The sequence below is a fragment of the Mobula birostris genome, chromosome 5 (assembly GCF_030028105.1).
Source record: "Mobula birostris isolate sMobBir1 chromosome 5, sMobBir1.hap1, whole genome shotgun sequence".
Taxonomy (NCBI): Eukaryota; Metazoa; Chordata; class Chondrichthyes; order Myliobatiformes; family Myliobatidae; genus Mobula; species Mobula birostris.
The window spans coordinates 181,360,307-181,376,137 of record NC_092374.1 but is presented as its reverse complement, the minus strand read 5'-3'; the positions used below and the strand labels follow the sequence as shown (position 1 = coordinate 181,376,137).

General features: G+C 40.3%; 1 protein-coding gene across 6 annotated transcripts in view; it reads right to left on the bottom strand.

The window, feature by feature from the left end:
* Positions 1–1,107: 1,107 nt before the first annotated feature.
* LOC140198100 (CD48 antigen-like) overlaps positions 1,108–15,831 on the bottom strand; it is a 54,671-nt gene continuing 39,947 nt past the window's right edge. For 3 of the 6 annotated variants that reach the window (XM_072259002.1, XM_072259005.1, XM_072259001.1), the window contains one exon: positions 1,108–1,221. In XM_072259002.1, the coding sequence (XP_072115103.1) occupies positions 1,130–1,221 (92 nt within the window). In that variant the 3' untranslated portion in view covers positions 1,108–1,129. Of the gene's footprint in view, positions 2,349–10,677; positions 10,704–15,831 lie in introns of all 6 variants that reach the window. The other 3 variants (XR_011886100.1, XM_072259003.1, XM_072259004.1) reach the window with 3 other exon arrangements.

Sequence of the window (15,831 nt, the reverse complement as noted above, 5' to 3'; positions counted from 1 at the left end):
AGGACTCACTTGGAGTATTGTAAGCAGTTTGAGGCCCTTTATTAGAAAGGATGTGTTGAAACTGGAGAGGTTTCAAAGGAGGTTCATGAAAATGATTCCTATGCCCAGTTGTTCAATTTCCCACCATTTAGGACAACTTGGCTCTGTTAGAACATTGAGCTTGCATTTCTCAAATATGCTGTATGTCTGTATGTGCTAGAGTTCAAGTTTGTTCTCATCACTTTAGTTGATACATTCACTTCATTTATTTCTTTTACTCCTTTCCATACTCTCCTTTCTGCTGCCTCATCCGCTGGTTCATTTCTACAGCTTTCAACTGTGACAATTTTGCAGTGGTTTTTACATTTCAGTACAGCCACTACTGATCCCAATTGCATGATCTGCATTAATTCTTGTACCAGCTGGCCATTTTTGTAAGAAATGCCCATTGCCCCATAGATTTCCATAATTGTGAACTCCAAAATCATATTGGGAGTCTGTGTAGATGTTAATGATTTTTTTTTCCTTTTTCCATCTGAAGGACCTCAATCAGGGCTTTTAATTCTGCTTGTTGCAGAGGTGTACCAGGAGCCGTACTTCCTGATACGTGCACATCATTTTCAGAGATAGTAACTCATCCAGACATTTAACATCTTCAACTATCCAGCTATCTTGCAATTTGCCACAGTTCTTTTTCTTTTCTCATTTGTTTATTTAATGCAGATCAACTCTACAGAGTTTTTACTGACTGTAATTTGTCACAGTTCTCCTTTTCCTTTCTCATTTGTTCAGTTAACACACATCTATTCTTTAGACCTCACAGTCTTTGTCATGCTGACATTGTTTCTAACACATTCTCTCTTAGTTGTCATGAGACTACGAATGTCGATTTGGTTTTCTTCTTTCCCTCAGGAATTCTCTGGACCTTGCCCAATGCTTTTTTAATATCATCCACCTGACATATTGCATTCGAGAGTCCTGGCGAATATTACATTAGAGTCAGCATTCGCGGTATATTTTGTTCTGATTTCTTCAGCAGTCTTATCCAGCTGGATCATCAGAGTGCGTATGGTCAGAAAGTGTCATCAAATGACAGAAAGTAAAATCATAAGATTCAAAAGATTCAAGAAAATTCAAAGTATATTTATTATCAAAGCATGTATGCATACTTTCCAAAGAAAGCCAAAAAAACAAAGAAACATGATGGAGCCCGTTTACAGAAAACATCAAACGCCCAGCACGCTGTAAAAAAAGAAAAAAAATCACACAAATGGCACAAAAACTGAGCGGGTAGTAATAATTTAATGAAATGTATGCAGGACATCACCAGTGGTCACTGGTGTCATAAAAGCTAAAACTATACTGTAAATTAAAAAAACAGAGACTCAAGAAAACACCAATCAGTACTGTAATCCAATAAAAACATTCCATACTCCACATGGGTAACTTATCATGGTATAAGTATGGAATTCTCTAATTTCAGGTTATTTACACCCCACCAATACATCTGTTTTCTCTCTTCCCCTGTTACCTTTTCCATCCATTATTTGTCATCAACTATCATGCAGAAGCCTTCTGAAATGGCAACTATTTCTCGGTCAACACTCTCAGCCCTGATGCAGGATCTTAATCTGAAATTTAGACTGCTGCATTCCCTCCACAGATTCTGCTTGTTCCTCTGAGTTTGTCGGGCAGTTTACATCTTTTGCTCCAGATTCTGGTATCTATAGACTCTGTATCGACTTCAGTCCTCAGGTCTACCAAACGGCAGTCGTCAAGTGCAAGTCTTACAATTACTGTTCCATTGATTTTCTGTTCACATCAAACTCCAGCACAACGTGGAAAAACTGCCACACCATTTCAAGATTGATTCTCTGGTCAGAAACTCTTAGTTTGGTGAGGGTGCTTCTTATATCAGACCTACCAAGTAATGTATCCTAACAGTGCTTTGAAAGTAAACAATACTGAAATCATACAGAGGGCTGTTATAATATGTTTCAAATAACAGTGCCAATCCATAGGAATGAAGGTATGTATTTGCTCTATTGATGGACAAAGTTTTTCCACTGGTACTCAGTACCAAAATTGATACCCTCCTGTCTTCTCCTATCATTTTGGATCTCCCCCTCCCCCTCCCACTTTCAAATCTCTTACTAACTCTTCCTTCAGTTAGTCCTGACGAAGGGTCTCGGCCTGAAACGTCGACTGTACCTCTTCCTAGAGATGCTGCCTGGCCTGCTGAGTTCACCAGCAACTTTTATGTGTGTTGCTTGATACCCATCATATCCATTTTAAAGAGTCTGAAGTGAATTGGCTGTAGCACCCAGTTCTATGTCAATAATACTGAAATCTTACAAGTCTTCATTATCCTAAAAAGAACAAAGCATATTGGTTATATGTAGAAATCAAACACTTTCTCCAATTGCCAGCAGTAGTAAACAGCACTGAACAGAGAAATGGGTGAAATAGACAGTGGGAAGATTACAACAACCCTTATACCAGATGCATTGTGGGGAATATTCTAATAAAGACAAGCATTTTAAGAAGGGAAAACAGATATCGTCTACAAGCATTTTCTCAAATAATGCATTAGTTAGCAAAATTAAGGCACATGAAATTAAAGGTTCATAACTGGCTGGGGTAGAAATTCACTTAAGGGCAGGAAACATGAGCAAGGGTTGACGTGGGTGCAGACACTCACAGCCCAGAGACACGCGGCAAGTTAATTTGATGACAAACAATTGGTTTATTGATCATTACAGAATGTCTCTTGCTGCTTCCCACTTCCTCCTCTCTCAGTTCCCCTTTTCCCAACCATGATTCCCCTCTCCCTGCCCACTTCCCACTCTCAACCTGCAATAGAGACCCACATCAGAATCAGGTTTATCATCACTCACACGTCATGAAAATTGTTTTTTTTCTGCAGCAGCAGGAGTACAGTGCACCACATAAAATTACTGCAGTACTGTCCAAAGGTCTTCAGCAGACTAGCTATACAGTATACATGCCCAAGGATTTTGTATGTGAAAATGTCAGAGCATGTTCAGACAGCAATTCACAACGGGTACGAAATCCAAGTTTCATAGTTAATAGCATAGAGAGCAAAGGCAGAGATATTATATTGATTCTGGCTATTTGATGGACTATGACTTCAGGTACTTCAAAACCACAACTTTAACAGTGGACTTCAACAGCTCTGCCTCTCTCCCTTCTTAAAGTGTGGAGTGACATTTGCAATTTTCCAGCCCTCAAAAACCATTCCAGAATCTTGCAAGATCATTAGTAATGCCACCACAATCTCTTCAGCTACCTCTTTCAGAACCCTGGGTGTAGTTCATCTGGTCCAGACGACTTATCTACCTTCAGATCTTTCATCTTCTCAAGCACTTCTGTAACAGCAATGATATTCATGTCTTCCTCATGAATTTCTGGCATACTGCTAGTGTCTTCCCCAGTGAAGACTGATGCAAAATACTTAGTAAGTTTATCTGCCATTTCTTTGTCCCCCATCACTACCTTCCTAGCATCATTTTCCAGCAGTCCAAAATCCACTCTCGCCCCTCTTTTACTCTTTATATATCTGATAAAAACTTTTGATATCCTTTTATATGATTGGCTACCTTACTTTGTTATTTCATCTGTTCTCTAAGTAAACACGCCAGAAACCCAAGAAATTCTGCAGATGATGGATATACAAATCATTGCACACAAAATGCTAGAGGAACTCAGCAAGTCAGGCACCATTCCAGAAATGAATACACTGCCGATGTTTTGGTCTTTTTATAAGGCATTTTAGTTGCCTTCTGTTGGTTTTTAAGAACATCCCAATCTTCTTACTTCACACTAATTTTTGCTGTACTATATGCCCTGTTTTGCTTTTACGCTGTCTTTGACTTCCCTGTCAGCCACAATTGCCTCACCCTCCCTTTATAATGCCTCTTCATCTTTGGGATGTAGCTATCCTGCACCTTCCAATAAGTACCCACAAACTCAGGCAATTGCTGTTCTGCCATAATCCCTGCTAGAGTCTGCTTCCAATCAATCTTGGCTAGTTCTTCTATCATTCCTTTAATTCCCTTTCCTCCACTGTAATATTGTTACATAGAATCATAGAACACTACTTCTGTTTTTTACAGCACAGAAAACAGGCCATTCGGCTCTTCTAGTCTGTGCCAAAACTTTATTCCGCTAGTCCCATTAACCTGCACCCGGTCCATTACCCTCCAGACCTCTCCTATTTATTCTTAAAACTGAAGAGTGAGCCCACATTTACCACATCAGATGGCAGCTCGTTCCACACTCCCACCACCCTCTGAGTGAAGAAGTTCCCCCTAATGTTCCCCCTTTCACCCTAAAGCCATGTCCTCTCGTATTTATCTCTCCTAATCTAAGTGGAAAGAGCCTATTCACGTTTACTCTGTCTATACCCCTCATAATTTTGTAAACCTCTATCAAATCTCCCTTCATTCTTCTACACTCCAAGGAATAAAGTCCGAACCTGTTCAATCTTTCCCTGTAACTCAACTCCTGAAGACCCGGCAACATCCTATTACAGGTGTCCCCTGCTTTTCGAAAGTTCGCTTTACGAAACCTCACTGTTACGAAAGACCTACATTAGTTCCCTGTTTTCGCTAACAGAAGGTGTTTTCACTGTTACAAAGAAAGGCAGCGCGCTTGAAAAAGCAGCACGCGATAAAAGGCAGCGCGCGCCCCCGGATTTGGAACAGCAATTCTCGCCGCCATTGCTTAAGCACATTGCTATGAGCAGCCATTAGGAAGATGGGTTCTAAAGTATCGGAAAAGCCTAAAAGAGCTTGTAAGGGTGTTACACTTAGTGCACAACTAGACATAATTAAGCGTTTCGATCGTGGTGAACGAAGTAAGGACAAAGTGAGTTTGGCTTGTGGAAGTTGACAAAGATGATGTTGAAGAGGTTTTGGCATCCCATGACCAAGAACTGATAGATGAAGAGCTGATGCAATTGGAAGAGGAAAGGATAACAATCGAAACCGAATTCAGTAGCGGAAGTGAAGTCGTCCAGGAACTGAACATGAGATTTTCACTGCAATGATAAAGTACGACTTTAATTTTGAAAAGGTATGTAGCTTTAGGGCATATTTGCAAGATGGTTTGAGTCCTTACAAAGAACTGTATGATAGAAAAATGCATGAGGCTAAGCAGTCAAGCAAGCCTTCCACATCAGCCAAAGCAGACGACGAACCTCGACCTTCGACAGTGAGGCGGGCAGTCATAGGAGAAGATGACCTGCCTACCCTCATGGAAGCAGATGACGATGAGATGACACCCCAGTGTCCCACCACCCCAACCCCCAGGCCGTGGACAGATACCGCTTCGCGGAGAATGCAGCAGTAGCCAGGAGGCATACAGCACATCTTTAAGAAAAAAGCCAAAATAAACATGCCAATTAATTAGGTGCCGCCCAGCACGTAAATGTCAGCCCAGATCAGAGGGGATTGCCGATTATGTCGCCTCTGATCTGGGCCAACACTTACGTGCCGGGCAGCACCTAATTAATTAGCATGTTTATTTTGGCTTTTTTCTTAAAGATGTGCTGGGTGCCTCCCAGCTACCACTGTACCCCTGCATGCTTCACGGATCAGTATTGGTCGGTGGCCCGGAGGATGGGGGCCACTGCACCAACCCAACCTGCGACTCAGTCTAACACACCATCGTTAGTGTGCTCAGCGCTGTCTTCCCGATTCCAGTAAGTGATACGACACTGTACATACATTATTTCTACTTTACATCGGCTGTGTATTTTTGTGTTATTTGGTGTGATTTGGCAGCTTCATAGCTGAAAGGTTACTGGAAAGAGTGTTTTTGCCAACAGCGCTTGCGTGAGATCTTCGCTACGGAGAACAGTGCCGTCAATGATTGTGGAAAAGTATTTCTACTTTATATAGGCTGTGTATTTATCATATCATTCCTGCTTTTTCTATATGTTACTGTTACTTTAGGTTTTATGTGTTATTTGGCATGACTTGGTAGGTTATTTTTGGGTCTGCGAACGCTCACAAAATTTTCCCATATAAATAAATGGTAATTGCTTCTTCGTTTTACGACATCCCGGCTTACGAACCGTTTCATAGGAACACTCTACCTTTGGATGGCGGGGGAAACCTGAAAAATCTTCTCTGCACTCTTTCAATCTTACTGATGTCCTTCCTACGTTAGGTGACCAGAACTGCACACAATACTCCAAATTTGGCATCACCAATGTTTGAAACAACCTCACCATAACATACCAACGCCTATACTCAATACTTTGATTTATGAATGCCAGGATGCCAAAAGCCTTCTTTACAACCCTGTCTACCTGTGACGCCACATTCAGGGAATTATGTATCTGAACTCCCAGTTCCCTTTGTTCCTCCGCACTCCTCAGTACCCTACCATTTACTGTGTATGTCCTACCTTGATTTGTCGTTCCAAAATGCAACACCTCACACTTGTCTGCATTAAATTCCATCTGCCATTTTCTGGCCTATTTTTCCAGTTGGTCCAGATCCTTCTGCAAGCTTTGAAAGCCTTCCTCACTGTCCACAACGCCTCCCATCTTAGTGTCATCAGCAAACTTGCTGATCCAATTTACCACATTATCATCTAGATCATTGATATAGACAACAAACAACAATAGTCCCAGCACAGATCCCTGAGGCACACCACTAGTCACAGGCCTCCAGTCTGGGAAGCAATCTATATACTACTAAAACTCCCATGCTCTGTTTGTCTGTTTGTGATCTCCAATTAGCGCAAACGGTGCACTACAGCGGCACTATTTTTGGCTAAATCGACTTAAAATATGCTAACTTACAGAATGCAGTCAAAGTTCAGGGTTATATATTCGTATAAAATTGCTCACTCGCCAAAATCTACAGCCCGCTTTCACCCGAGAGCCGATGTCCGTCAAGATGGAAACCGCAATGTGACACCATGACGCATGCACAAGGCCAGCCTCAGAAGCGACTCACGGTGCTCACAGCAGCGACACCAACCAGAGCAAAAGGGCAGGGCAGCTCTAATTCGAGCAGTCACATTCTGCTAATCACCATCAGCATGTGCAGGATTGGGATGGATCAAACTGAGACCCATCAATAAGAGATAATTAAATCTTATTGTAATGACGTACTTCGAGACACCCATCAAACCCTTTGCTGCAGTCAAAGGACAGCGGTGACTATATCACGTCCATTTAGGAGAGCGCCAACCACATCATCAAGAATAATCAGCATCCTTTGGTGTTACTGCTTCCTATCTTCTATCCAACATTAGGGTAAAAAAAAATATGGTCAGCCTCGATATGCCGCGTGGAAAGAGAAGGGGGATATCATGGTCAAGAGATGACGCCAAACGCCGTCAGGAAGCAGCAAGGAGAGGGACAGAACAAGCATTGGATGAGGCAGAAGAGATGAAGAGACGGGGGATGAAAGGGCTGCACGTCTCCAGAATGACAAGAACAGGAACAGGAGGAGGACCGAGGAAGAGACAAAGGAGCAGAGAAATGCATGTCTCCAAGATCAGAGACAAAGAATAAACAGCAGAAGAGATGAAGAGACAGGGGATGAAAGGACTGCACGTATCCGGAATGACAACGAGAGGCACAAGGGTGGAAGATCAACCAGAAATGATGTCATCAGAAGTTTCCTTTGTTAAATGAGTAGGAGCTATATTTGCCTTGCTATGCATTGTACTTCTTTAATAAACTGGGGGTTTCTTCTTCAATTTCCAAACCAAAGTGATACCAATAGCATTCAGAAAAATTTAATGTTCATTCTGGTCACATCAGACTGCAATACCCTTCTCTCAAAGGGTGCCCCAGTGGGTCACCCCGTTGTCTAGTCATCCACTACCACTCTCTGTCTTCTCCAACACAACCAATTTTGAATCCAGTTTACAACCTCTCCATGGATACCTAGTGTCTGAACCTTCTGAACTAACCTCCCATGTGGGACCTTGTCAGAGGTCTTACTAAAGTCCATGTAGACAACTGACTTTAGCTTCTCCCTCTTGAACTGCAAGATGAATTCTATCATATTAAGATCACTGCCTCCCAAAGGCTTCTTTACATTAAGTTCCCTAATCAAATGTGGTTCATTACACAACATCCAATTGACAACAGCTGATCCTCCAGTGGGTTTAATCACAAGCTGCTCTAAAAAGCCATCTCACAGGCATTCCACAAACTCCCCCTCTTGGGATAACAGCACCAACCTCATTCTCCTAATCTATCTGCACATTAAAATTCCCATGACCTACATAATATTGCCCTTTTGACATGCTTTTACCATCTTCCATTGTAATTCTCTTCTACATCCTGGCTACTGTTCAGAGGCCTGTATCTGACTCTCATCAGTTTCTTTTTAACCCTACAGTTTCTTAACTCGACCCACAAGGATTCGACATCTTCCAGTCCTGTGTCACCACTTTCTCAGGATGTGATTTCATTTTTTTTAACCAACACAGCCACCCTCTGCCTACCAGCCTGTTCTTTCAACACTATATAGATGTTAGGCTCGCAACTATGATGTTCTTTCAGTCACGACCTACAATGTCTACAATGTACCTACAATATCATACCTGCCAATCTCTACCTGCATTACAAAATTATCTACCTTATTCTGTATATGGCGTGCATTCAAATATAACACCTTCAGTCCTGCATTCATCACACTTAACAATTTTGCCACCTTGTTGCACTTCATCTCATCCAATTGATTGCAATTTTGCCCTATTATCCACCCGCTCTTCCTCACAGACTCACTACACAATGTTTCGACTTGTATACCAACTGCCCCATCCTGAGCCCAATCACTTCAGTTCCCATCCCCTGCCAAATTAGTTTATCACTAGCAGCCTTAGCAAACCTGCCCAAAGTATTTTGTTCCCACTCGAGTTCATGTGTAATCTGCCATTTTCGTACAGGTCCTACCTTCCCCAGAAAAGATCCTAATGATCCAGAAGTCTGAAATCCCATGTCCTCAGCTACTCAGTCATCAGTACAATCATCCTATTACTGCTCTGACAAGCAAATGCCAGGAGTACTCCAAGTATTACTACCTTGGAGGTCCTGAGTTTCAGCCTCTTCCCTCACTCCCTACACTCACTTCACTGGACCTCTTCCCCCTTTCTACCCATGTCATTGGTGCCATTTATGCATCACAATGTCCGGCTGCTCACTCTCTCTCTTGAAAATCCTCTGCAGCTGCTTTCAAACATCCTGCACTCTAGCACCTGGGAGGTAACACACCATTCTGGTGCGTCTTTTGTGGCCACAGAATCTCCTGGCCACCCCTGTAACTGTCGAGTCTCCGATGACATGACTGCATCCTTCCTGGCAGAGCATCGGAGCCGGACACAGTGCCATGGGCCTGGCTGCTGCAGCTGCACCCTGGTAAGCCATCCACCCTCCACTCGGCAGCATCCAAAGGGGCACACTTGTTGCTGAGGGGAATGGTCACAGGGGAATGGGCTTCAGGAAGGGTAAGATGAAGGAACGCACACCAATCCAAATAGAGGGATCAGAAGTGGAGAAAGAGCAGAGTTTCAAGTTTCTGGGTGTCAAGCTCTCTGAGGATCTAACCTGGTCCCAACATATCAATGCAGTTACAAAAAAGGCAAGACAGTGACTATACTTCATTAGGAGTTTGTAGAGATTTGTTATGTCAACAAATACACTCAAATATTTCTACAGATGTACCGTGGTGAGCATTCTGACAGGCTGCATCACTATCTGGTATGGAGGCGGGGTGGAGCTACTGCACAGGACCGAAAGAAGCTGCAGAAGGTTATAAATTCGGTCAGCTCCATCTTGGATACTAGCCTACAAAGTACCCAGGACATCTTCAAGGAGTGGTGTCTCAGAAAGGCAGCGTCCATTATTGAGGACCTCCAGCACCCAGGGGATGCCCTTTTCTCACTGTTACCATCAAGTAGGAGGTACAGAAGCCTAAAGGAACACACTCAGCGATTCAGGAACAGCTTCTTCCCCTCTGCCATCTGATTCCTAAATGGACATTATACCCGTGAACACTAGCTCACTTTTTAAAATATATATTATTTCTGTTTTTTTGCACGATTTTCAATATACATATATGGTAATTGATTTATTTATTATTTTATTTTTTCTTCTATATTATGTATTGCTTTGAACTGCTGCTGCTAAGTTAACAAATTTCACGACACATGCTGGTGATAATAAACCTGATTCTGATTCTGAACCCTGCTCTAAGAGTTTACTCCCCTTACCCCTCCAGATGTTCATGACTATAATCTGGAACTCACTGATTGTAGCTGTGGTTAAAACTATATCAATCAAAGCCTATAGAAGTCAGTTATTCAGACAAATGAGAAAAAAGTAATTTCCAAGTCAGTGGGGGATAGGGTACAGAAAGAAGTGGAATGAAACTGATGGGATTTCTGTAATAAACCTGGCATAAACCTAATGGGCCAAATGGCCTCCTTTTGCATTGTAACAATTCTATGGAACAACAGATTTTAGAATTATTTTAAATTATCAAACATTTGGTACATTTTCAATGATACTGAGCCCCCAAACCCACTCTCTGCCCGAGACCAGATTTACATCTCATTTTTATAAATACGTATTAAACTAGCCTAAAAATAACAGAGTTCTAGACAATTGCAGACATTTAGATGATAACATACTTGCTGTCTTACCTCAATGCTTGCATTTCCATTTCTGTCTATAACAAATAAAATAAACCCTTATAAATTCCAGATAGTTAACAAAGAACATTGTTTCTTTGAATGTGGAAACTATACAAAAGGTTCAGGGGAGATTTACAAGAATGTTGCCTGGATTGGGGAGCATGCCTTATGAAAATAGGTTGAGTGAGCAACTGCAGCCTGCGGCTCGATGGAGTAATACATAAATTTTGTGGCTGCCTTTAATTCCTCCTTTTCCCCAGTTTAAACCTTGAATTTTTAACTTTTATTTCTCGGATCTTAGAGGGAAATAGTTGTCATCATGTCATATCCTTTAAGAAGTGGAAAGTTGCCTTTTGAACCCAGCAATGGAAAGGGAAAAACTTTGAAAGAAAAATCGGAAGACATGCCTGTCTGGGCTGAGCGTTTGGAGCGTGCGTTGATGGCTCTCGACAACAAAATAGACAATAACACTTCTGAGTTGAAGTTGTTCCGACAGAGTTTTCAGACTATTGAGGGAAATATTATTTCCTTGAATACTGAGTTTAAAGAATCGAAATGTCAGATTGTGGATATTTCAACCTGCTTGGAACAGGCTCAACGTAAAATTGTCGATTTAGAGGCGAAATCTCGTTGAAATACTATAAGAATTATCGGTTTTGATGAAGGTTCTGAAACTGGGAATTTATTGGACTATTTTGCTAATTTGTTTCAATCTTTGTTTCCGGATATTCTACCTCAACCTCCCGATATTGAAAGAGCTCATAGAATTTTCATATCGAATTCTCAGACCTTAAGTAAACCTCGCCCTATTCTGGTCAATTTTCTTCGCTTTAAAGTTAAAAACCAAATTATAAAATGTGCAAGAAGGGTTTTAAAACTTAATGGTTCCAAGATCCGTTTTTACGAAGATTATCCACGGGAAATTATGGAACAGCGGATCAAATTTGCCCCAGTGATGAAAACTGCTTATGAAAAGGGACTTTTTCCATTGCTTCGCTAGCCAGCAAGACTAAAATTATTTCCTAAAAATTCTACACCTCATGTGTTTTTGGATTCCCAAGCAGCATTGGATTTTGTTAGCTCTATCGTGGAGTCGGCTGACGCATGAAGGATATTTGGGTTGCTGAATAATTTTCTGAAAGAAAACAAGCTTTGAAGATTTTTGATATGCTGAAAATTTCCTTCGACTGATGAAGTATTTAAAGAAGAGGTGAACTTCTTGGTTTGACTAATGAGTGACTTTTTTGAAGTCTGTTTGGTATATGGAGTGAACTACCACAGTGGACAGATTATTAACTAGTTTGATTATCTGCTTCTTTCTTCCTTTTCTTTTATTAATAAAAGAATTAAGTGATAGCTTTCATAGTTTATATAGACTCTTTCTTATGTAGTGAGGAGTGATTAGAATACATAATTAGCTTTAGTTTTAAGCTAAAGGAATAATGGTGTCTTTTTCTTGCTTGAGAATACAGGTGTCCCCTGCTTTTTGAACGTTTGCTTTACGAAACCTCACTGTTACAAAAGACCTACATTAGTACCCTGTTTTCGCTTTCAGAAGGTGTTTTCACTGTTATGAACAAAGGCAGCGCAGGATAAAAAATCAGCACGTGAAAAAATCAGCACGCGATAAAAGGCAGCGCGCGTCCCGAGCAGCTGCTCTCCCCCGGATTTGGAACGGCATTGCTTAAACACGTTGCATTGAGCAGCTGTTAGCAAGATGAGTTCTAAGGTGTCGGAAAAGCCTGAAAGAGCTCGTAAGGGTGTTACACTTAGCGTAAAGCTAAACATAATTATGCATTTCAATCATGGTGAACGAAGCAAGGACTAAGTGAGTTTGGCTTGTGGAAGCTGACGAAGATGATGTTGAAGAGGTTTTGGCATCCCATGACCAAGAACTGATAGATGAAGAGCTGATGCAATTGGAAGAGGAAAGGATAACAATCGAAACTGAATGCAGTAGCGAAAATGGAGCAACTGCGTGAGATTTTCGCTGCAATGATAAAGTACGACTTTAATTTTGAAAGGGTACGTAGGTTTAGGGGATATTTTCAGGATGGTTTGATTGCTTACAAAGAACTGTATGATAGAAAAATGCGTGAGGCTCAGCAGTCAAGCAAGCCTTCCACATCATCCACAGCAGACGACGAACCTCGACTTTTGACATCGAGGCGGGCAGTCATAGGAGAAAATGAGCTGCCTGCCCTGATCGACGATGAGATGACACCCCCGTGTCCCACCACCCCAAACCCCGGACAGATACTGTACCGATTCGCAGAGAATGCAGCGGTAGCCGGGAGGCACACAGCACATCTTAAAGAAAAAAGCTGAAATAATCATGCTAATTAATTAGGTGCCGCTTACCACTTAATTGTCGGCCCGGATCAGAGGCACTTGCCTCTGATCTGCGCCAACATCTACGTGCCGGGCAGCACCTAATTAATTAGAATGTTTATTTTGGCTTTTTTCTTAAAGATGTGCTGTGTGCCTCCCAGCTACCGCTGCGCTGTTGCGGCAATGTATCGGGTTGGTGGCCCGGAGGGTGGGGGCCACTGCACCACCCCAACCTGCGACGGCTCAGACTTAACACACCATCATCAGTGTGCTCGATATCTTCCCAATTCCTGTAAGTGAAACTACACTGTACATACATTATTTCTACTTCATATAGGCTGTGTATTTTTACGTGTTATTTGGTAGGTTTGGCAGCTTTATAGTTTACAGGTTACTGGAGAGAGTGTTTTTGCCGAGAGCGCTTGCGTGAGATTTTTGCTACGGAGATCTGTGCAGGTAATCGTTGTAGAGAAGTATTTATACTTTATACAGGCTGTGTATTTATCATATCATTCCTGCTTTTACTATATGTTACTGTTATTTTAGGTTTTATGTGTTACTTGGCATGATTTGTTAGGTTATTTTTGGGTCTGCGAACGCTCACAAAATTTTCCCATATAAATAAATGGTAATTGCTTCTTCGCTTTATGACATTTCGGCTTACGAACCGTTTCATAGGAACGCTCTACCTTCGGATGGTGGGGGAAACCTGTATACTGTTTAGGTTTAAATAGCGTTGTGTTGACGCATTTGGAGACTGTTTTAGCATTCCTAGTTTATTTTCAATGATTAACTATAAACATCTTTTTTCTGTTTCTGTGCTGAGTTTTCTTATCTTAGGGTCACGTGATTTCTTTCTAAAGGGGAGGGGGGAATTGGGAGAAAAACTTTTAAATCACTATTTCCTTCTTTTTTGCCGGATTTCAACCTTTTGGGATGGAGGAAGGATTTACGGTTTTTGGGGTTTATTATAGGAATTCCTTTTCAGTTTTTTCCCCATTATAGAGCTCCGGAGCATGCGTGTTTTCTATATGGTTATATTCATCACCACCATCTTTGATTAGCCCACGACGGTATGTGTGTTTTTTTGTGTTTAAAACAATATTCTACGGTTAATAAACAGATAAACGTTATTAGTTGGAATGTACGTGGCTGGAATCACCCTATTAAGCGAAAGAAGACTTTTTAAATTATTAACCAATTCCAGCCTGATATATTTTTTGTTCCAGAAACGCATATCAGAATGGGCGATCAAAATAGATTTTTTAAAACGTGGAAGGGTCTTCAATATCATGCTGCTTGTCAAAATAAAATAAAGGGAGTATCTATTTTTATTGAAGCTAATATTTTATTTATCCAAGAAGATATCGTCTCAGATATCAATGGTAGATTTTTAATTATTAAAGGATCAATCTGTAATAGAAAAATCATCTTGATTAATCTATACGGACCTAATGTAGATGATCCTTCTTTTTTAAAAAATGTATTTGGTTTATTACCACACCTAAATGAATATATGCTGCTGGTGGGAGATGACTTCAACTGTTGTTTAAACCCTTTGATTGACAAGAGTTCAACCAATCAGCAGCTTCCGAGTGGTTCAGCATCACTTATTAATTCCTTTTTAATTGGTTATGGTTTGATAAAAATCTGGAGAAATCTACATCCTAATGATAGAGATTATTCTTGTTATTCACATGCCCATAAAAAATATTCGTGAATTGATTATTTTATAGCTGATTTCCAATTTTTGTCCAAAGTCCAGAAATGTGAATATGATACTATTGCTGTCTCGGATCATGCACATTTAAGCTTAACTTTTGAATTGAATAATGTTAGTAATGTAAACTTGCCTTCGCGTTTTCCAGAAAACTTATTACAAAGTTTGGACTTTGTTAAATTTATAGAGATCCAGATAAAAGATTTTTTCTTTTTAATAATAGAGGAGATATGTCGAAATTAATATATGGGATACATTTAAAGTGTACTTGCAAGGTCAGATAATCTACTATTTGGCTAAGCTTAAGAAACAGACAAAAATAGAGTTAGATAGGATTTCAAAACAAATTAAAGACTTGGATAATACTTATGCAGTTTCTCCTAATATTGACTTATTTAAACAAAGGGTTGAACTTAATCACAATATAATTTATTATTAACTTATCCTATTGAAAGAAATTTGCTTAAATTAAAAAGTCAATTTTATGTGTTTGGAGATAAAAGTAATAAGCTTCTAGCATCCCAACTAAAAGCAGTTAGAGCTAACAGACAAATTTTAAAAATTCGTAAGGGAGATGGTAGTTTAGCTTGTAACTATGAAGATATTAATAACATTTTTCAAGACTATTACAGTGAACTTTATAAATCTCAGTTTCCAGCTGATCCTTCTAAAATGATTGCCTTTCTACAAAAGATTGATTTTCCTAGAATATCTGTTGAAGATCAACAAATTCTTGATACTCCTTTTACTGAAAGAGAAATTCAGAAAGCTATTTTTTCAATGCAATCTGGTAAAGCTCCTGGATTAGATGGTTTTTCAGTAGGATTTTATAAAAAATTTGAAAATTTGCTTACTCCTTATATGTTGGAAATGTTTAAAGATTCTTTTTTGTTAGGAGAGTTACCTTCTACATTTTATGAAGCTTTTATTTCTTTAATTCTTAAGAAAGATAAAGACCCTACAGATTGTGCTTCATATAGACCCATCTCATTATTAAATGTAGATGCCAAAATTCTTTCAGAAATAATGGCTAATCGGTTGGAGAATATACTAGCTAAAATTATTTCTCAGGACCAAACAGGTTTTATAAAAGGACGTTATTCTTTTTCTAA